At 41.2% G+C, this 23,847-nt stretch overlaps 1 protein-coding gene and 1 long non-coding RNA gene across 2 annotated transcripts; both read right to left on the minus strand.

Annotated features, from left to right (window-relative positions):
- Positions 1-5,370: 5,370 nt before the first annotated feature.
- LOC138969440 (RNA-binding protein RO60-like) lies at positions 5,371-10,479 on the minus strand. The gene is made up of 4 exons (XM_070342230.1): positions 10,325-10,479; positions 9,125-9,776; positions 7,819-8,346; positions 5,371-6,993 (listed from the first exon to the last, which is right to left on the minus strand). Exons 2-4 carry the CDS (start codon positions 9,728-9,730, stop codon positions 6,304-6,306), a joined length of 1,824 nt encoding a protein of 607 aa, XP_070198331.1. The 5' UTR covers positions 9,731-9,776; positions 10,325-10,479; the 3' UTR covers positions 5,371-6,303.
- Positions 10,480-17,100: 6,621 nt separating this feature from the next.
- On the minus strand, positions 17,101-22,843 carry LOC138969441 (uncharacterized). The gene is made up of 3 exons (XR_011456462.1): positions 21,123-22,843; positions 20,038-20,076; positions 17,101-19,359 (listed from the first exon to the last, which is right to left on the minus strand). It is a non-coding gene; the product is annotated as an uncharacterized lncRNA (long non-coding RNA).
- Between the last annotated feature and the right edge of the window lie 1,004 nt (positions 22,844-23,847).

A 23,847-nucleotide genomic window follows, 5' to 3' on the forward strand; every position in this document is an offset into this window, starting at 1 on the left:
AAAACAGAAGTCACCTGACAATAACCCAAGTTTCTTTTTCCCATGATGTTTCCATACAGTAATCTTGCACATCAAGCAACAGATAAGTTTCATATCTTCACTTTGTTCGAAACAGTGCATTATTTAGCAACCTAGTGACAACAGCACCTCTTTAAAAATTTGGTTGGAAGATTTTTCACTTAGTACCAGTAAAAGAATTCTGTCAATAGCCAATTTGAGGAAATAACTGTATCTTCATGGGCTGGGGTAGACTTGATCTTGCACTACAATTGAATTTGTCATGTTGTATGGCCGGAGTTCGAAGGGGTGCAACTTTCCCACAGAACAAAGAGACTGCTTAGGATTTTTAGATGTGTCTTAGTGCAACTCTAAATTCGTAGTAAATGTGATACGGTTTAGTGTTGTTAGTTTTAAGTGCAATCCTTAATTCTTAGTAAATGTGATGTATTTTATGTCTGTGATTGCTTGACACTGCATGGCAATTTTCCTTGTTTTTATAAGGACAGTAAAATCTTGAGTCTTGAGTCTTGAAACCAAGGCAGAGTTATTGTCTATTTAACCCTTACACTGGTGCAATTCTGTAACACATGTGACATAGCCACTGGTGAATCAACAGAGAGAAAAATAAAGAAAAACAGTCATATAGGTTTTTGCGTCCATGGGATGTAATCGGAACCCACCAAACAGACTGAGCCAGTAGCAAGACATATGTCGTGACAGTATACGTAAAGTAGCGTGACATATGTCGCGACAACCAGCCTAAGGGTTAATAAGTGATCCAGCAGATAGTGTGCCAGAAGAAAATAAATGTGTGAACCAAGGAAGATGAATGTACCTCCACAAAACTAACAAGTGGAGTATTCATACCCCATCGACACCCATCCATGCTATTGATCAATGTTAGCGTAACAGAACTTGTTACATGTAGTAAGCAATGGGAAAAAAATCTGCTCATCTAAACAACGTTCAACGGTATTAAGCAGTGTTGACTGTAAAACAGGATAAAATGATGCTGCCTCAAATGGCACTTATGTAATCAAAATCCTATTATGCAAAGCAAGCAGGGCTGTGAGATATGTCTCTAATATGAAATGACAATTTGCACAACCCATCATACACAATTTTGACATACAAGGTGTTCAGTTTCTCTCCTTAACCCTTTCCCTGCCTGTAAGACGTCAGCTGACGTCCTACGTAAAGTGCATCCCCAGTGCCTATGGGACGTCCACTGACGTCCTCGCTTATTCCGACTTTTCCTGCATCCGTATCTGGATCAAAAGTAGTAAGCTATCTTCAAACGGTTAGCGGAAACCGTTGGGATGGTTAAATTTAGAAGGAATTGCGTGGTACGTCATAGGGAAAGCCGTTTTTTCCGATTGCCGATTTGCTACTGGCTGCTCAGAGAGGAGTTTCCCGTGTAAACAATGGCGTCGCACGCTTCGCCACAGCAGCCATGTGGTTCTAAACAGACAACGTACACCACTTTGCAAGCTCTGCAGCTGATTATGGAAGATGAGGGAACTAGTTCTGATATTAATTTGCAGTCAGATGATTCTTTAGAGCACGAGAATGATTGTGACAGTGAGTACGATGTTGATATGCAGCAGTTACTCGAGCGACTTCAGGAACCTGACGCTGTGCAGTCCGACTCGCAGGTAGAACACGCAGAACCAAAAGACAGGTAATTAATGAAATAATACTATTCACAGTACATGCAGTTTCAATCCAGAATCAAAATCCGCATTCATTTTCCTACAAAAACCATATAACATGTATTTAGCTAACTTAAATAGTTTGTGTGCTAGAATTTTTTTTAAATTATTACCGTTCCAACCTCAAAATATCCTGGCACTGGGTATGCACTTAAATTAATTGTTTAATGGCAGCGAACGGGTTAAAGTGGTAAACACACAGATCGCTGATTTTATTTGTCCTGCAAACTTCACAGGCTTCTAAACAAGGAGCTTTTCTCAGAAACAAAGCCTTATTTAAAGGAAACATCACTGTCACTGGCAAGGGTCATTGTCCTTTTTGAAGAATTCACAAGACGTGAATTAGACCCAGAATGATGAATCTGTTGATCAGAGTGTCGTAACTGAGACAATTTGACAAATAAGCTGGAAACGGCTTCAGCATTAAGATCCCCCATATCCTAACCACCAAACGGTAGATGTCAATGAGGGATAAATCAGAAAAGTCGAAAACCAGTTGTAGAGCAATAGCATTACTTCACACAAAACTGGTCAGTAAAAGAGGAAGCTGACACTATATAAAAAAGACTGGATTTTCAAAAAGACTGAGACTATTCTAAACTTAGCCGGGCTCCCCAAACTGTACATCCTTACGCCTTATAACCACTAGAGACCATAAAAACATGGAGGGGGCCCTGCAACGCACCAAACCTGAAAAAGGGGGTCCTGGGGACGCAATTTATATCTATTATCATATTAAAATGTTGGTACTGCTTTCAAAAGATGTTCCGTCAGATCTGTACTGACGCAAATTTTTGGAGTTAATCAAAACGATAAGACCATGTTTTTGTGAAGGGCTCGCAGAATATAAAAAAAATCGGCATTACGTTAAAATGAGCGCTTCAAGGATCATGTGTTGACGAGAAATGTGCCTTACGAAAGCAAGAATATGAGCCTCCTAGCCTTTGGACCCCAAACTAAAGTTGTACTGGGTCCTCGGACCCACTAGGTAGAGCGTCTGTGGGCAGCCTTGCTTACTTAAACTAATATGTACAACTCCCAAACTTGGGTACGTCAAAAAAGGAAACACTGCAAACATCTGTATCACATACCAGAAAAATGTGGAATACGTTCTAATTCTATGAATTCTAATGACATTCTGTTGAAATGAAACAGCTGCCATATTTCTAGCTCAAGCCTGTTGCCGTCAGCATTGTCTAATTTGATCTTGAAAAAAAAGTAACAGAAGCAGAAGAAAAAAAATAAAACATGAACAAAAATCATATCCATGTACAAGAACAATGACGAAAAGAGAGAGGAGAAAAAGAAGAAAAAAAAAGAAGAACAATGACGACTTTGCATACAACTTTTCTACATTGAAAATATGGAAACACAAAGGCTTCCTAGGAGATGCTAAGGTAAGCACTTTAAACTTGTCATTTTCAGATGCACCGATTCTTACTTGAATCTTAAATCAGAGTTAGTGTTACTGAAATACAGACAGGCCCGCGGACTTCTTGAAGTAGGCAAGGTTTCACTGCTTGCATACGTGGAAAGGTATACTGTACTAAAAAGCTTGACACACAAAGCAGAACACCAAATAATCACGTATACTCTTCAAATTTCGATACAATATGTACACACAAAAACAATTTCATTAAAGAATGTTTCTCTCTCCATCTCTCTTCCTCTCAATTTGTTTTCTTCTTAATGTTTAAAGCACATGATTTACCAAACATGTGTACATGCGATCATAAATAGTGTCACTGCAAAAGTTAAAGAAAACACTGGTCTTATCTGTTTATGTACACATACTTATATCTGGTATACATAGAAGTTATGTCTCATTTCATATCGTATTAATATTATTCATGCTGAGTCTGGGCGTAAGAAAATATTTGAAAAAGTCACCATGGCGTACCGTGCACCACAATCTGTCAGGCATAAGCTAGGCTACATGGCACATGGGTATATCATTAGATAAAAACATGATTTTAGTCAAGATACACGTACATTCAATCTCGCGTAAAGCCTTATGTAAACCATCAAAGATCCGTAGAAGATTGCGCCTGTGTTAAAGGCATATGTACGCGCTCCCGTGTTTACAAAGTGTAGTTTGCCCATAATCGATGTCAAACGCACCATAAGACCATATAATGACGATATGTCACCATGCGCGGACCATAATACATGCATAACAGCTTGTTCTAGCCTCTGAAAAAGTGAGGATGTCAACAAAGCCGCGGTGTTAGCTCCCTTGCATCAACGTTACATGTGTTGCCAAATCTATAAATAGGACGATCCAGATCAAAATGAAAATTAACATATCTCAACATTGAAGGGGTCCTAGACCACAATATTTTGCAGGGAACTTAATTTAGCATGTCTCCAGCTGTTGGTAAAGCAATTAGCGTGTATAGTCATCGAGTACATATGCCTTTAAGGTCTCGTCACAATTGCTAAAAATCAAAAGCCTGGTTGATTTCTGTGCAGCATGGATTTGTTTTGGCCAAATAAATTTCATATCTGACACTTGAGCCAAACCGAGAAACTACTCAAGCAATTAAGTTCCAATCTGCACAGAAAGGAACCAGGCTGTTACACGATACATGTATGCACTTAAGTACAATATCACAGAAGTTATTTTGTGGATTAAACTCCCTTCATAAAGTCTTTTTTTTTTAAACTACAGATATCATTTCCAAGATCAGTAGTACATGTAGTAGCTTGAATTTCTTTTTAATACTTTTATGATTGAAATCTTCAAGTTTACTTAAGTTCGCACAAGTCTTAAACACAACCACACACACTTCAAAGCCATGAAAGATACAAATTAAAAAGAAAAAAACAATAAAAAAAATACAACAACAAACACTCATACTTCAAGAAAATAAAACCAAATGTATCGATTGAACACGGGATTTCCCTTCTTTGAGCCATGTGACGTCAGAGGCCGGCAAAACTTCATATTTAGGTTGAAAGCCGAGACTAAAAAATAGTGCATGCTTGTGTGCGTTCAATGATAAAAACTAAAAATTATTATAAAAAAAATCGATCGATACATAAATGTTGTTTGTATTTTTGAAAAAAATGTGAAATTTTACACAGATCGAGACAGTCATTATTCACCTCGATCGCTAGCGCAATCTTGGAGGAACACTGACTGTCTGGATCTGTGTAAAATGTCATATTTTGGTCAAAAATCAAATAACGTATAATACCTGAAAGTACAATTACACAATTGCAATACATGACATCAACCATGTCACTTCAATTAACAAGCTAAAAAAATAATAATTGTACACATCACACCAACAGGAGAGCATCCACATGCAATACACAATAAATATATGTAGTAGAAATAAGATAAATACAGTCAAACAGAATACATACAATCCTGAACTGCATAGTTATAACATCGGGATCAGAACGTAACAACATTCCCCATACTGTCCTTCCCTACTTGCTTCCTACAACTGACAGTATAGCACAGACAACACCTTTGCCATGCTTCTTTCATCAGAATTTCAGAATAAAACAAGCTTTTAGCACTGTCACAACTGTACCATCTACTAAATATTACATAAAAATCAACAATATTAAAGCAGTTAAATGTCTATCACCACACTTTACCTGTGTTATGAACAAACTGTACTTACTTATTTATTCGCTATTCCTATTTCTTTCTACCTACAAGTACGTCTTTTAATTCTGATAGATATTTACATGATATGTCACAAACACCAACATCTGAGATGGAAGCTACTCACTTCTGCCAGAAGAAGCACACTTTCTTTATTTGGTGTTTAGCGTCGTTTTCAACCACGAAGGTTATATCGCGACGGGGAAAGGGGGGAGATGGGATAGAGCCACTTGTCAATTGTTTCTTGTTCACAAAAGCACTAATCAAAAATTTGCTCCAGGGGCTTGCAACGTAGTACAATATATTACCTTACTGGGAGAATGCAAGTTTCCAGTACAAAGGACTTAACATTTCTTACATACTGCTTGACTAAAATCTTTACAAAAATTGACTATATTCGATACAAGAAACACTTAACAAGGGTAAAAGGAGAAACAGAATCCGATAGTCGCCTCTTACGACAAAGAAGCACACTATTGAAGAACTTGGCTTAATATATACTAAAAGTAAAAGCTTGCTCTAATTTTTAGCAAACCTTAAATGTCAACAACAAAAGCATTAAAAGAAATGATTCATTCACAAACTTAAGAAATGTGTGTAATAAAAGGTCGTACATGTATTTTGACCACATAATAATCCAAAAAATTATTACAGTAAGACAATACTGTAAGATAACCTCCACAACAGTTCATACAACCTTACATTTTAAAAATAATTCCAAATGACAATCAATGTTTTCTGCAACAACAACAAAATCAAACAATATATGAATGTACCAATAATGGATAATAAAGGGGTGGGTTGATGATGGGAAGGGGGTGGGCGGGGTAGAGGATTTAGGGGTGGGGGGGGGGGGGGGGGGGTTAGGGTCCACTGTAGTGAAAATGTTCACACTGGCAACTCAAGCCAGATTTATGTAACTGGCAGAAAGTCTGTCTGTTCAAGCCAACCAGCATGCATACCACCAGTCTAATCAACCTTAGACACCGACTCCAGAGAACCAGAGATGAACTCTTGCAGAGCGGCCGGAGCCTCGGCATCAAAACCAACCACGTCCATCATGTACAGGTCGGCTGGATCAGCCAATGTGAAGCCGTTGCTGGCCATGCCCACGACAGCCAATCGGGCGTTAGTGATCCCGCTCTGCTGGCGGTAGAGACGCAAGGCCTCCACGGGTTGCATTCTGGAGTACCAGGTCTCGCAGTCGGTGTAGATGATGAAGGCATCGTACTGTCGGTTGGTCTGAGCCGCCCACAGCATGGGGAGCGAGCAGTCTGTGGAGCCCATGGGGATGTTGTTGATGTAATCAACAGCTTCTTCAAGTTTCTTGTTCTTGTCGATGTCCAGCACACGCAGCTCGTCGGAAAACCCCACGACGTCAACATTGGTCTCGGCGGCCATGGTTACAAGACTCATCGCCACGGAGCCTACCCTGGGCGTGATGCCGGAGCCGCGGTTTGTCTCCCACGTCATGGAGCCGCTCACATCCAACGCGATCAGGATTCGCTTGTGGGTGGGAGTCACGATGCCGAACGATGCGTAGAAAGCCTTCTCTAATGCCACCACCAGCTTGGGGTTGGGCAGCCACCTGAGTCGTCCCTTCACGCCCTTCCCCTCACGATAGATGTGCCAGGCCGTCAGGATGTTGTAGGGGTGAACCTGAACACAGGAAGCATACTGCATAATCACACTACCATCAACAGCTGTACCACAGTGGTAGTCCAATTTCAAGACTCCCCAAAATCTATAATACACAACTCAAATTATTATGAACATCTATTATCATTGAAGACAAAATCGCTGATGGACAATATGTATATGAAATATGTGAAATAAGCCCAAACAAAAACAAAACTCTTCAAGGCATGGCATGGCGTTGAAGGAATTATATGGGTTTTTCACTTTCTACTTGCTCATGATTTTATCTAGAAAGAGCACCAGCATCTAGAGAGTGCCAGGAACAGCGGTCACCCATAACTAAAACATGAATTCCACTGAAACAAAGTCAAACTGAAACATAATCATCACCAACTGAAGCATAGTGCTAATGACAAAATCAAATAACAAAGGGAAATAGTAGCTCCAAAACAGACATGGAAGATCTTATACGCAGAACCAGTCTCCTGAAAAAAAAGTAGCAAAATATTACAAAATAGTACAGTTCTACAGAGTTTGCGGCAATTTGAAATTTTTGGTATCTTACCCATTTTGTGTGTGAAATATGGGAAAAGAAATAAATCATCAACCAATGACTCTTACACTAAGTTACAGATTTTGATGGCATTTGGCAGGCTTTCGTATCAAAATAATGAGCTACATAATTATGTACTATTTTGTCAATACATCTTAGTTTGACACGTTACTACAACTAGTGACCAAGCGACAAGTTTTCATATCGTAAATTTTTCAGCTTTGGGTTGGTACTGGTTTACAAAACTCCTACAGTGATCAATGTCTCTAGATATATAAAGATACAGGGCGTACCTTTGAATATTTCAGAGCTTCCAGGTTCTCAAGTTTTTCGAAAACCTTCTGGAGGTTCTCCTCGACATTAAGCACGCCGGTGGAGGTCATCTTGGCCAGGTTGCGCAACAGAGCATTGAAGGGAATCTTGTCCAGCAGGCTGCTCCACACATCCGCAACGCTCAGCAGGAAGGTGGGAAGGTGTTCCCGCACCAGGTCGTGTTTTTCGATCAGTTCCACAGCTCTATCCACTTTCACCCTCAGCTTGCTGTCAATCACCATGGGCTCCTCCACATTTTCATGCCCTTCCATGATTTTTCGCTTCTGTGGCGGCGGTGGCGGTATGAGCCTGACTTCCTCCACAGCCTCTAGGTAGTCAACGATCCGCCTCAAGTTAGGGTCGTTAGAGTCAGCATGGCCGTCTTCCAGGTAATACTTCTTGGCCTCCTCCAGGCCCTTCACAGTGTAGCGCAGGATGAAACCCAGAACAACGTTCCCCGGCGTGAGATGGGAGAGTCGCAACAGGTCGCGATGACTCCAGCCGTCCCGCTGATGAAACACACAAGATGTACGACTATATTGTCTGTACAATACAAATAAATGTATTTCAAATTGTGGCATTACTGCTCTTTGAATAAGTAGATATTTAATATTCTGTATATATATATATATAAAAGAAAGCATAAACTAATCCGACATACTCAAAACCAATGTATAGCCACTCGATCTGTTCACATTATGATTATCTTTCATAACACACACACGCTCACGCACCTACCTACACACACACACACACACATTTTTCTCCTTCCTATACAAACTGCCGACATAATAATAATAATAATAATTGACAGGCGCAGTGGCTTGGTGGTAAGACGTCGGCCGCCTAATCGGGAGGTCGTGAGTTCGAATCCCGGTCGCTGCCGCCTGGTGGGTTAAGAGTGGAGATTTTTCTGATCTCCCAGGTCAACTTATATGCAGACCTGCTAGTGACTTAACCCCCTTCGTGTGTACACGCAAGCACAAGACCAAGTGCGCACGGAAAAGATCCTGTAATCCATGTCAGAGTTCGGTGGGTTATAGAAACACGAAAATACCCAGCATGCCTCCCCCGAAATCGGCGTATGCTGCCTGCATGGCGGGACAAAAACGGTCATACACGTAAAAATCCACTCGTGCTAAAACATGAGTGAACGTGGGAGTTTCAGCCCATGAACGAAGAAGAAGAAGAAGATAATAATAATAATTGATAATAAATAACTTTTGTATAGCACGAGTCCCATCAATTGGCTACAGGCGCTAACACTTATCACACTTGAGATCTTACCTGGCGATATTTGGTGACCAGCATGGCAAGGCGGCGAGGGTTGTTGGCATGCTGGTTGTACCACTGCGACACAGCTTTACGCAGCCCCCGCCCCCAGCCAGTTGTCGATCCCTGCTTCTCCAGTAATGCAACCAGGTTGAAGAGGTGCGTGGGGATGTTGCACACGTCCCCGATGGCCCGGTAGCCCGCCGCCCTTGTCTCCTTGTCCGAACTGCGACAGCACATGGCCAGGGCTAGCAGACTGGCGTTCATGCGTATTGCTCGTCCATTCCTCGTCACCTCCAGGACTTTCTCAATAACCATCTGCCCTTCCCCGCGTTCAATGAACCTGGTAATGCAAGCTGCATTTTCTTCCTTCAGCTCCTTCGGGGTGGAGTAAAACGTCCCTCCATCGGCGCCCAGCACAAGGAATCTTATCAAGCGCTGGTCATCCGACAAGGAGAATGCAAGGACGTTGCCGTGTAGGTCTGTCCCACCGCGCTGTCCTGGCGACACCATGTCAACGTCATTGCTAGGGGGTACAATCCAGCGCTTGTCCTTGTTCTCTTTTTCATTCTCAACCACCAGAGCTTGGTAGCGCACTTGCTGTAAATGTACAGCCGCCATGTTTACAGATTGTTAGTTCTGGCGCTCTTTACTCTTCAGGATGCATCTGGGGAAGAAAAATACAAATGTGTTAAGTTTCAATGGCTCTACGCATAGATTCCCCTCTTGACTTTCTTGGACCTCAGGGCTGTTTTGAAATGCACACCCTCTTTCAGTCATTTTATTACAATTTACATGCCATAATTGACAAGTTAACCAGCTGATGTAACCTTTAAAACCAACTAAAGCCACCAAACAGAACAGAAGCTAAACTTTAGAAAGATCTGTTGTTCTCTTTGTGTGTGTGTGTGTGTGTGTGTGTATGTGTGTGTGTGTGTGTGTGTGTGAGTGTGTGTGTGTATACATTAGTATTCCAATAAGAGAGTCCCAATACAACCAATTTATAGCGACACTTCAACAAAAATCACTCTCTTCATATGACTCTTCATTGGATTCCATGGCTGCTCTGTCTTCCCCAGTTTTTGGTTGGAAACTATATGTACAGCATAACTTGATGAGCAGCCGATGTAGATTAAGCGGAAACAGGTAATTACTTGCAAATTAAATTGTATATTGACTAGTTTCGATTTAATATAATTATGTAGTTCCATTTACCGTTTTCGGGGTGAAATCCGCTACATGCAAAACAACAGTTATAATAAATGATTGCAGTTGCAACGCAGAAGAAACAGTTCCGTGTAGTCGTTGACAGCAACACAATTTCTCCGAGATGACTGGATCGACTTAGGCCGATTACTAGATATTTCGTAGAACATGTTACTGAAATGACCGATCAGTATCAGAATGAGTCATTCACCCAGTATAACTAGTATACTATTTTGGGAAACCCACCAAACTTCTTTTCTAAGGGAGTAGATGATTGGCTAATATGATCACGTGATCAAGCCGACCCAAAGTCAGACCACAGGTATAGGCTATTCCTCTATGGGACGTATTTATCGGAAATTCCCTATTTTACGCATCGTCACTAGATCATAATTATAACCGTGCCAGAATACTGATGTGGTCACTTTGCTGAAATGTTTGCTTGTCCTGGCAACCGGCTGAGATTAAGAATTATATTATATAGCATGTCTCCTGTACGATGACGTAAGAACAACAAAACCTGGCACACTATTTCCAGAATGTATTAACATTGAAACATTGTTGAATGTGATGTGAACATTTCTATCCTTTCTAAATATAGGTCCCTGCATAGATAGGTCCCTGGTCCCATCTATACATCTATAGATACATATAAATAAAAGAGAGTGTCTGTCTGTCGGTGTGTGTGTGTGTGTGTCTGTCTGTATGTGATCGCCAAAGCTCCGAGAAGGGAGGGGGCAGGAAGACGATGTCGTGCATGTGCACTCCTGTGACCGTGTGAAGATGTGCACCTGACCACCACCGCCGCTACCGACGCCGCTGCGCTGCCGTGTGTGTGTCTGTCTGTCTTGTCTGTCTGTGGTCCCCAGACCTCAGAGATGGCAAAAGGCAAGGACGAGATATTGTGCATGCCGCATAGTGGCTAGGACCCACAGACGTGCACCTGGCCGGGTTTTAGTTTCTCGATTCATTGTTTCCTTCCTCGCATAATGACCCTCCCCATTAATGAGTACAGGCTATAATAGTGCAAGGGAGGTAAGTCATGCTTTGTCGCCCATGGAAGGGAGGTAACTCATCAAACCAGTATACCGTGTCATTCTCAAGGGCTGCCCCCCACCCGCTATCTCCCCCCCCCCACCCCCAACACCCCGCAACCCCCCCCCCTCCCCAATAATCACACATGATAGTTGATACAGTCTTCCTCTGATATTTTCTAGACACTGTTTACGAAACAATCGCCTCAGTGAGAGATCTTCACGCAGGGCCGGACTACCGGGGGGGTTATGGGGGTTGCGCAACCCCCCCCCTAGCCGAAACATGTACCTTACTTATTTAATTTTTTTTTTATTATTGCTTATTTTATGCCGTTTTATGCAAGGAGCGACCATTTTCTTATCTCAGAATATGACCTACCCGTCAGCTTCAGGGGGCTTCGCCCCCTGACCCCCACAACGAGGGGGGGGGGTGGGTTCTAGGGTTTCCGGACCCCCCCCCCAGCCAAAAAATAAAAATATTGAATGAGGTATGCATTTCTTTATTTTACATTGAGTTTCAATTTTTGGGGTATTAATCAGTGACAAAATCTGCTGCCTGAAACTGGTAATGATCATCCTCAGAATGCACCAGATTGCACCATTTTGCATCCTTTTTTTCAAAATTTTCCGGGGGGGCATGCCCCCGGACCCCCCTAGCAAGCTAGGCGCTTTGCGCCGTCGGCTCGGCGCTTCGCGCCTTCACACCCATATCTTCACAATATACTTTTGAAAAAAACCAGTCATAAAATGAACTGATCCGCCCCTGCCGCCAGGGGGGACATCCCCCTGGGCCACCACTGGCAACCCCCCCCCCTCCTCTTCGCCTAGTCCGGCCCTGTCACGTGAATTTACAGAATTCTCTCCCCTGTTCAATAAAGTATGACGCGCTCACTCATGACGCATGTGCTTTGATCAGACCGCAACTAAAGTGTGTGTGAGAAGGGGTCCAAAAATCACGAAAACACGTTGAACGAAATAGAAACTTGCCTTGCCTATAAATCCAAATGTATGATCACACTTTCATTTTTCTTATCCACATTGGAATAAGATTCTAGACTCACTCATTACGTATGCGTGCTTTGATCAGACCGCAACTAAAACCTGTACGTGCGTGTGTGTGCGCGCGCAGCTGTGTGTCTGTGTGTCAGAGAGAGAGAAGGGAGCTGAGTTGTAGATCTAAGTGAGTTTGTCTGGCTGGCATCTTGGACACCCGGCCAGCCATACTGAAACTGGCCTTGGCACGGAACGATTCAAGGGGGGCAATCTCAGTCATCGCAAAGAGGGAAATCCAAACGCAATCCGCCTTGTTCGATTTTATGGGCTTGGACGATAGAGAAAAATAAGAAAAGCAAAAGCTGGAGTCAGTCTGGAAGAAATTGCTATCAAGAACGCAGAATTGATTTTTTTCTGAGTTTTTTTTTTTGGCCGTAAGCGCCATGTTTATCGGAGCAGGAAACTCTTCCAGAGTGAGGCCCCTTCGTTGATGCATGTCAACAAGCCAGATGTGCGAGAAGCGAAATTGTGCCGCAACTTAAGTTTTAGCTCGACACGGGAGTGCACAATGGTAAGTCGTTGCTATTTTTCACTTTATTTGACATGTCTTGTGAGCAAAAGGTGTTGGTTACGGCTGTGCATGCTGTCAGTGTTCATTATTTGATTTCAATTACCCAGCACCGTCAGTTTTCCTTTGTCTTTGAGGCCGGTTGGAGACCGATAAACATGGCGCTTACGGCTAAAAAAAAAACTCAGAAAAAATCAATTCTGCGTTCTTGATAGCAATTTCGTCCAGACTGACTCCAGCTTTTGCTTTTCTTATTTTTCTCTATCGTCCAAGCCCATAAAATCGAACAAAGCGGATTGCGTTTGGATTTCCCTCTTTGAGATGACTGAGATTGCCCCCCTTGGATCGTTCCGTGCCAAGGCCAGTTTCAGTATGGCTGGCCGGGTGTCCAAGATGGTCTGGCTGGCTGATCACAAACTCCCGGGCGAAGCCGTGCCTGACTGCTAGTAGGATATAAAAAGACCGTTGGGTCGATATATTTCATGTCCCAAATAGATGCTTGTTCTGGGGACATAAATGGAAACTTACATACATATATTTGTGAAATGTTTTGTTTCGCCAAATAAACTTTCAACAACAATTATGACTTACCTTTCCGACTTGTTTTTCGATTCTGAAACTTTGAACGTTGTCAGTCAATTCAAGTTGTTTTTGGATGTTTTAATCTTTTTTAATTATAGGCTATAGTTATTGTTCCCTCTCACGTGCAGTCGCCATTGTTTAATTACTATATATAGTTAGTTTTCTATATTGATTGTTTTCTCTCTCTCTCTCTCTCTCTCTCTCTCTCTCTCTCTCTCTCTCTCTCTTCCCCCCCCCCCCCCCTACCCTTTGTCTTTCGGCCTTCCCATTTTTATCTCTCCCTTTTCCTTCCTCTTTATGATTCCACGTGAAATTACGATAATGTCATCATGAAACGATAGGTAAGATTATGTGAGCACTCATTATGACTTGTGCTCTTTTGTAGGCATGTTGTATTGCCATGTGTGTGGCGGCATACGAAAATGATGTTGTTCAAATTAAAGAGGGTACCCCCTTTAACAACACTTAGGACACACTGAATCGGGGCCTGCTCAAGATCGCACAACTGAAAATCGCAGTCTCTCGGCGGCTCGAGGGATTGTTTGTTCGAGGACTAAACGAGGTTTTGAAGAGTCTTCTATACTGTACTGGCTGTCGCATATATGGTTTGAGCACCAAGAACTTGTCTATCTGTGCTGAGCAAACAGTCTCCTAGGTAGTTGTAACACAGCCTCAGTGATACATACACGCGCACACGCACATGGCCGCGGCTGAGACACACACACGGCGTGACTGACACGTACACACACACCCCCCCCACACACACACGATACGACATGTCCAATTAAGCCGTCACACACACACACACACACACACAAACACACACACACACAAATTCTGATCCACCATAAATCACTGGTACAAATATCACCTTTTATGTCAAAAACAACAACAACCTTTTCTGAGTTTTTTTCTTATTAGTTACCTTGGAAAAATTGAAAAGCCTTGCAAAGAAACAAATTCTTAATATTCGTGCCATCTCTGTGCTTAACGAGGGTACAAAAATAAGCATTGATGTACTGCATCTGTCTCTCGCCCTAAAAATGGACTAATCTAATGTTACTTAACTACGGGAGTTTAGGTACATACACATGCATATAATTATAACGGTAAAAGAAGCGAATTTAAGAGGAAAAAGTGTAACTGTATTCATGTACAACAATAAACATGACAATCAATACAAGAACAGAGAATCACTTTGCAAAGATATAAGTTCAGCAAAAAAAGCAAACTGAGCAAAATCATCGTCATGATTTTGTTTTCAGTGAAACAATAACTCAGAAAATTCGAGCGAGAGTATCGTTCTGAAGGGAACTCAGTCAGCACACAGTATTAATCCATTTTAATTTCATTAAATTGGATGTTTATTTTCTCTCGAAAGCATTCGTGCTGATGAACAAAGAACAGACATTTAGATGACAATACACACGAAAAAGGTCTTAAAATTAGTGTTTGAGCGTTCTATTGTTCAAATCTGAATGCTGTGTATGGTGGTCATTGCAGACCTTGATATTCTCCAACCGACATCAAGTTGTGTCCGTCTCTGTTAAACTGTGACGAAGCGTTTTAGCGCTGTATCGTACGGAATTTACATGCGTAAGCTAAACTGTACATTTGACTTCATTAATCCAACGGTCTTGATCTAGTTTGACGAATGGGTATCCGTATGAAAACTAAATAAATAATGATGACGACCGGAAGTCCCGACGTCTGACAGGAGAGCTCGGTGATCATCGGCTAACCGCTCGCTGATTAAAATTCATTTAATTATTTGGCAAAGTTTCGGAGCCGTTTTGAGCAAATCATTGCAAGTGTTTCTAAATTACAGTACAGCGAATGCCCCTTGAACTTTTTAAGGTCCTTCTTCTTTTTCAGCGTTCGACGTTGAAGGTCCAAATCGTCAGAAAACTCTCCCAAATGGCGGCTTAGACAATATATCTTTAAGAGTGTTGGCTGCTGACATTGGTCTCTGATCGGGCAAAGTTAAACACTACCAAAATGCAGTGCCCGGTCGATATGGCACCTTTTTTTTCTCAAAACATGCACAAAGGAACTTATTGTTCAGTGACTCACTTTCTCTTGAATCTCCTGCAAGGAATAATTATACAACTCTTCCACAGCCGCATGAAACCCCGAAAGAGTTATTTCCGAACAGCTTCAGATGGTTGGCGTTCCCAGCCTTCGACACTAAATCAGTGTATGTAAGCCCCCCTTTGTAAATAAAAAGAGACGTCACGTAATTTTCTTTTTCATCACTTGTCTGTGCTGTAACTCCAAACACTGTAAGGACTCGATGTTATTCCTTGAATTTCCGTCATGATTGAGGCATATTCAGACAGACTTGTATGGATCACAGGAGCAAGTAAAAGAAAAAAATAACGTGTAGGCCACAAGGCACACTGGGCTAGCTCTTTCAGAACAAAACATTAACTTGCAAATTGTTCCAACTACCAGATCTTTGTATTTTTTTTACAAAGAAAACACATAGAGAAACGATTTAGAAAAAAATGATTTCCTCTGAATCGTGTCTTATTTAAAAGATATGCGTCACTTCTTCTTCTTCGTACGACGGTTGTGTCAGACTCGGAATCTGGAGGATGCCATGAACATGGACGTTCTTTCCAGGTCCTCCAGTGCTCCCATATACGTCACTGAATGTCCAAGGTTTTCCTATTATTCATCTTGTAATTGCCTCCCCTCAAATTTTGAGAAAAAAAGGCCCCCCCCCCTCAAATCAATGCAATAGAAAAAAAAACCATAGGAAGACAAAGTGTGTAGAGATCTTAATTCCTTATTTTGATTTATTTATGAAGGATATCATCCTGCGATTTTATTGTTTACATTTTTTTCTCTCAAAATTATCCCCCTTGCACGAAACACTTGGTTTTTACTTTGGGGTGTGTCATAATCAGATTACCGGGGGTGTCCGTTTCTCTTTATGGACACTACATCATGTAAAATCAATCCGTTTGCTGAATATGGTAGGGGAATGAATAGCCTATCTCGTCATGTAACTGTTTAAAAACAAACGGCCTAATCACACGAATGTGCACTTAAACGTCTCTGCCTAGGTGTTTTTTATGACAGGTATGTGTTCTCATTTTAGTGAGTGAGTTTGAATTACAACACCTGATTCTGTGATATCCTCAGGGGCGGATCACATCATTTTTAAGGGGGGGGGGGTCAAAAATCTTTTAGGGACAATTCGACGATGTGAAGCGGACCTAGGGGGGTCCGGGGGTATGCCCCCGCGAAAATGTTGATAAAAACAAAGAAAATGGAGAAATCTGGTGCAATCTGAGCCAAGAATCTTCCCCTTCCAAAAAGTACATTTAGGAAGACAAATTTGGATCATAACATGGACAATTGACCGACCTGGTGCAACCCCTGCCAACAAACTCCCCAACTACATTCCAAAACCGTCACTTAGAAGACAAAGGCAGGCTCCTAGGGGGGTTCCGGGGCATGTTGATAAAAAAATCAAGGAAACTGGAGCAATCTTAGCCATAAGCTTTTCTTATTTTTCAAATTTATTTCTGTCTTTAAACAAAACAAAAAAAATTAGGCTGGGGGGCGGGGGGGGGGGGGGGGGGGGGGGGGGTCCGAAACTCCCGGAAAACACCCCCTCCCCCTGGATCTGCCACTGATCCTAACGTTATTGTTTCCCCCTTATTGTAACACAGGTCCATGTGAAATAAAAGAAACATGATATTGGAATATTCTCATTGTGATACATATTGAGAATAATAAACTTATTCAATACGGTTCTGTAATGTTATATACTATGAACGTTTGTTGACAGCACACTGAGTTAGGGTTATTTACAAGTGGTGCGCCTGTTAATATAGTAACATGTGTTTTATGTGCTTTTTTCATTTTAAATGTCCTAATAAAGTGTTGTTATTATTACATGTATCAAATACAAATATTGCATGGACATTCAAATACAAACATTGCATGGACATTATTTACTTGAATACAAGTATTTAAATCAAAATAAACCGCACACAAAAACGTTCCAAATTATCACAAAAATTAGTTACTCTGTACACATTCCTTTCTTAACACACACACACACACACACACACACACACACACACACACACACACACACACACACACACACACACACACACACACACACACACACACACACACACACACACACACACACACACACACACACACATACACAGTCTCTTTGACTCATTTATACATTTACATTTTTCATCTAAAATATTTACCAGTGGTTCAACAGTATAAGCAAGGGCTATAGACTAAAACATTTCAAAGTCAAGTTTTGCCGCCATCTTTGAAGTAGCAAAATACAACAAGCGAAGCTAACTTGAGCAGTCACTTGTCAGATCTCGATTTTGTATGTTTAAATATCTTGTTCGTCCACTTCAGAGTTCAATAAATCGCGATTTGGGTACATTTTGCGCTTTGTGTACAATAGTTTAATGTTTATTGTTGTACATCTATAAATGAAATGAAAAGTTAGACATTCAGCTAAAATATTCTATAAGTGCTCACCTGCCACGCGTTGTTTATCGTTACGCCATTTTTTCTTCTGCAAACTTCATTGCCCATCACCAGTAACATAAAAATACAGTGACGTAACAAATTGTTACACGAACTATTAAGATATTGGCCTTGTTCAATTTACCCTCCTGTTCAATTTACCATCCTGTTCAATTTACCCTCCTTAATTTCCCCTACACGAGGTTCCATAAACTAATCTTTCTTGTCTTATTTTTTTCCATTATTCTTAATCATTTGAAAGCCCCCCGCGGGTTAGGGGGAGTCCCATATTGGTTGGGACGAGAAAGAATTTACCCGATGCTCCCCAGCATGTCGTAAGAGGCGACTAACGGATTCTGTTTCTCCTTTTACCCTTGTTAAGTGTTTCTTGTATAGAATATAGTCAATGTTTGTAAAAATTTTAGTCAAGCAGTATGTAAGAAATGTTGTCCTTTGTACTGGAAACTTGCATTCTCCCAGTAAGGTAATATATTGTACTACGTTGCAAGCCCCTGGAGCAAATTTTTGATTAGTGCTTTTGTGAACAAGAAACAATTGACAAGTGGCTCTATCCCATCACCCCCCTTCCCTCCGTCGCGATATAACCTTGAACGGTTGAAAACGACGTTAAACACCAAATAAAGAAAGAAAGAATCATTTGAAAACAACCAGTAAAACAACCAGAACATATTTTGAAGGTTCATACAAAAATATCTCATTATAACCACAGGGGATCTAATATAAATAATCTGAACAAACAAACAATACAAGAAACAAGCCGGTTCAGGTTTCTTTGCGAATTGGCATGCCCATAGTCTGAGGATTGTTGCATCAAACATGAGCAAAATACATCTAAAAAAAATGGTAAACAGAAGACCGTCTTATTAAATACCGGGATATGTCATTCTTTGGAGGCAGTATTTCTTCTGCGTTGTGTTACGTTTGAATGTGTGTGTGTGTGTGTGTGTGTGTGTGTGTGTGTGTGTGTGTGTGTGTGTGTGTGTGGTGCGGTCTGTGTCTGTGTGTGTGCTTGCGCGCGCCCGTGCAACAATTTATACCAAAGGAGAAATAGAAGAACTCAAAGTAAGTATTTATAGGAAACAGGAGAGACCAAGTCTATATTCTTGTAAAAGAAAAAAATATCATGACATATATTTGAACATTATACGCTGAGGTCTCCAAGAATCACACGCCACACAACACGTTTTGGCTTGTTGACTTAAACAGGCCAGAAGGGTCCAACTCCATATTTAGGTCGTAGCTTTTGAGGTCCATTCTGTGTCCATGGTATCCAGCAGCTCCTCGAGTCGGTGGTCATGGGGAGTCACGTCCAGGTTTTAGTTATCCTGAACACACATAATCTCATAGTCAGGGCACATAACACCTCACAGTCAAAATGCATCATCTCTCAGTCAGAATACATAAATCTCACAGCCTGGGCACCAACCATCTCTTAGTCAACATATCTCAGAATAGGGTCTTTTGGCAAAGACTCCAAAGAAAATCACTGATGTAACAAAGGTGAAATATCTCTTCAGTTTTGTCAGCCGTCTTGGCAGTTCAAAGTAAGTCATACCGTCATAGAACGCCAGGTTGTTAGAGTAGGCCGGGTCTGAGACCTATGGCCTTATAAAAATAACCAATTTTGGGCAGAAGAAACGTATGTCTTCAAATGCAGATATTTTGAACAAAACACTGCTGTTGAACACTAAATAACATTTAGACCATACCCCTGAAACATATCCTTTAGTTTTTGTGCCCAGTGTATATTAATCCTGTGAAGAAAAGAACACACTTTTGTCGCCTCTTTTAAAGCCGTTGCTTTCATTCCTTCAGATTTGTTTTACCTCAGTGTTGTCCTGTATTATTCTCTATTTCTTTCTTGGCATTTTTGATTGAAATCTATGTGTACAAATACAACCACAGAAAACGTTTCAGAGGCCAATCAAATAACTTCTTGAAGTTTTACTAACCGTCAATAAACCAGCAAAAGCTTCCAAAGAATAGTTTAAATAAGTGCTTACCTCTGGGGCAACCTTAGCAGGGCATACACGGTGATGATACTGCAACAGAGTAAAACTCACGTTAATTAATTGTTGTAGTAATACTTTGTAGTAAGACATGAACAAACAAGTCGCGTAAGGCGAAAATACAACATTTAGTCAAGCTGTCGAACTCACGGAATAAAACTGAACCCACTGCATGTTTTCAGCAAAACCGTATACTCGTAGCATCATCAGTCCACCGCTCGTGGCAAAGGCAGTGACATTGACAAGCCCGAATAGCGCGGTAGTCACTAGTGTTTGCGCTTCAAGAAGGATAGCACGCTTTTTCTGTATCTCTATTCTTTTAACTTTCTGAGCTTGTTTTTAATCCAAACATAACATATCTATATGTTTTTGAAATCAGGAACCAACAAGGAAGAAGATGAATAGTTTAATCATGATTTTCATATTTTTAATTTTCTGAGCTTGTTTTTAATCCGAATATAACATATTTATGTTTTTGGAATCAGAAAATGATGAAAAATAAGATGAAATTTTTTTGGGATCGTTTTATAAGAGAATAATTTTGATTACAATTTTCAGATTTTTAATAACCAAACTCATTAATCAATTTTTAAGCCTCCAAGCTGAAATGCAATACCAAAGTCCGGCCTTTTTCGAAGATTGCTTGGCCCAAACTTCAATCCATTTTATTGAAAAATGAGGGTGTGACAGAGCCGCCTCAACTTTGACAAAAAGCCGGATATGACGTCATCAAAGACATTTATCCAAAAAATGAAAAAAACGTCTGAACTAGTCCGTCAAATTCAGAGTGAACGCTGCCAAAAATGCAAAAAAGAGCAAAAGCCTAACGGTTTTAAGATTTGTGTTTCTGCAACTGTTTTGACATGTGGAAGTTATCCAGAGAGGATAAATACAGCGATCAGTGGAATTGTTTCGAGCACTCTAGCACCTTTAGTTTGTCAGAACAGGATGTGGCAACCTTCCCCTACATAGTAATTTTAATCTCTCTTCAAATGTACTCGCTGCTTAGAGACAACATGTACATAACTGCGTTGTGACAAATTGAACCTAAAAGTAACAGTAAAAGGGCAGCAACTCACTTGAATCTTTGGCCACCACTGGCTGTAGTGGATTTGTTATGTCGTGGGTGGCGCCTGCTGCATCTTGTCCCTGTCCGACTGCCATTATATTACTGTCCTTCTAGTCCACTGAATGAAGCTAGCTAATTCTGCTGCAGTATGCCTGGCCAAGGTTGCTGGGCCATGGTTGTTGGAGTCTGAGGGCCGGCTGGTTCAATTTTCATTTCTGCCATTGGGCTTTCACTGCTGGCTCTGTCTATGACGGCTTACTAGTGCCAAAACCTAGGGTTACCATTTTCACGGGAAATTAGTAATTAACAGTGTTAATTACTAATTTTCATTTTGGACTCGTTTTCGGTCACAGTAGTCGGACTTTAAGAATCCGCACTGAGAGGCTACAACGTCCGGCAAACATCACTCTCACACTATTTCTGAAATATCTTTTAATAGAAAGCCTTATCGAGCAAGTTATCCGACGGGATGAAGCATTTCACAGTTTTCTGCAATAGCGTTTTCCTTAACGTTGTTTTGGGTATCTTAGAAAAGAATAATCGACGAAGCTGTTTTTAGCAGACGGACTTTTGATCATTTGTGGTCTCACACTTGCACATATATCTTTCAATATAATTCCTTATTCGACAAGTTGTCGGGCAGACAGTTCTACCCCATATTTATTTCCACTACCACACTAATTCATCTGCTTGGTAGTGTATTAGTGAAGGACAATCGATCCGAAAATGTTCGAATCGAGAGAGGAAAAATGGCCGCTGGCCGGACGTGTGCTAAAGGTCTGACCACTAGCAGACGGCTCTCTTCGGTCTAGAGTCACACACTTTCACAAATATCTGTCGATAGAAATCGTTATTCAACAAATTGTCGGACAGACAATTGTATGTCACGGTAATCTACACATGCGCTCAGCTCTTATTGTTAATTTGCATCGGATTAAAGAACTACTTACTATGGACCAGAAAAGTATTGAATCGGTGGATGTTTCGCTCAGGCCGGTGTAAGAGTCGTGAATTAACGCGTGAAAATTACACATTTGTAGTTTTGGCGCTAGTAATTCACACGTAAAAATTAGTAATTAACACGTGAAAATTAAATTAGTAATTTTCACGTCATAATTGTAATTTTCACCTTACTAGATGAGGAACGAAAAGAAGTGTGGCCGTCACCAACTCCCTTGCAGACCAAACTATACGGCAGTCGACAGGAGTTGGAGAAAACGACAACATTTATCACCAGTGCTGGACTGATTGTGTAACCTCTGCGAACGCCAAGAAGAAGAAGAAGAAGAAGAAGACGAGAAAATTAGTAACTTTCACGGGTTAATTACTAATTTTTAGTTTTGGCGCTAGTAAGCTGTCATATCTGTCTGCATTTCTTCCTCTGCGGGCTTGACGTCTGAAGCGTCGACCCTCTCCTCTTGACAGCTGGCAGATTTGTGCTGGGCGCCACTTTCCCCTCAGCGGCAGGACAGGGGACAGAGGGCTTGGCGCCCTGAGGTGTCCGTACAGGAGAAGGCAGTGGAGGCTGAGGCGGATGAGGCACCTGTCCAAAATCCTTAACTACTTAGAGAAGGGCTGTTAACGTTATAGCAAGCATCCGGACGCCTATGTTAAAATGCGAAATCCGTCCTGGTGGCTGAATCTAGGCTACGACCCCAGTAGCACTAATCACCAACGGACTAAATCTCCCTGACTCCACCGTTTAGCTAGTTTAACTAATCTTTTTCTAAAATGTTCCCGGCCACACGATGGGATTTTCCCATACAATCGAGTTGATACTCACTTGCAAGCGATGCAGTCGTAGCTTCGGACGATAGATACTGCTATTTTATCAGCAATTCAATCCCAGGTCAAAACCAATAAGGGCGCGCCGTTATACGGCCTTCACGCCGTAATCATGGCGGACAGCAGCAAACATCATCTCTTGGCTGATTTCAAACTTTACGGAAGTACAATTCTTTACTCAGATACAAAGGAGACACTTTAGGCAAGTACGGTAGAGAACCACAAGATGCAACTACCTGCCTATTAACTTTCGTGAAGACCTAAAAGGTAATTTTTAAAAAGAATTAAATCGATGTTTGAACATTGGCAGAACCTGCTTTGCCAAAAAGCGTATGCTCGCGCTCAATGAATTTTTAGCCCTGTGACCGGTTGCTGTATGCGATCAGAAATACATTATAGTTAGAAGTCCCAAACGATCATTACACGCAGTCGACGCGCGTTGATACAATGGACAATAGACGATTTTCGAAAATAACTCCTGTCAGGATTTGCAAGCGGAACGGAGGAGTAGGAGTATCCTTGGCACAAAGGGTCAAAAATCCAAAAAATAAGCCTTTAAAAAAATATGCCCATATTTTTGAAAATATGCCCATATTTTTGAAAATAAGCCCTTATTTCTATAAATAAGCCCTTATTTTAGAAATAAGGCCTTAAATATTTACAGCCATAAGGAAATAAGGGCATAATGAAATAAGGCCTTATTTCTGTTAAGGCCTTACTGAAATAAGGCCTTATTTCTGTTATGACCTTAAAAAAATAAGCCCTTAAAAAAATATGCCCATACAAAAATAAGCCCTTAAAAAAAATATGCCCATATTTTTCTGCGCATCGCTACTGCGCATTCGGACATTCGAAAGCGCGCACAAACTCGCCTCTCGTTCAAAACATCCGTCATAACATCGAGCGGATACAGCATGGCTTCACGCATTCAAAAGCGCGCACAAACTCGC

The sequence above is a fragment of the Littorina saxatilis genome, linkage group LG6 (genome assembly GCF_037325665.1).
Source record: "Littorina saxatilis isolate snail1 linkage group LG6, US_GU_Lsax_2.0, whole genome shotgun sequence".
In the NCBI taxonomy this organism is placed as follows: domain Eukaryota; kingdom Metazoa; phylum Mollusca; class Gastropoda; order Littorinimorpha; family Littorinidae; genus Littorina; species Littorina saxatilis.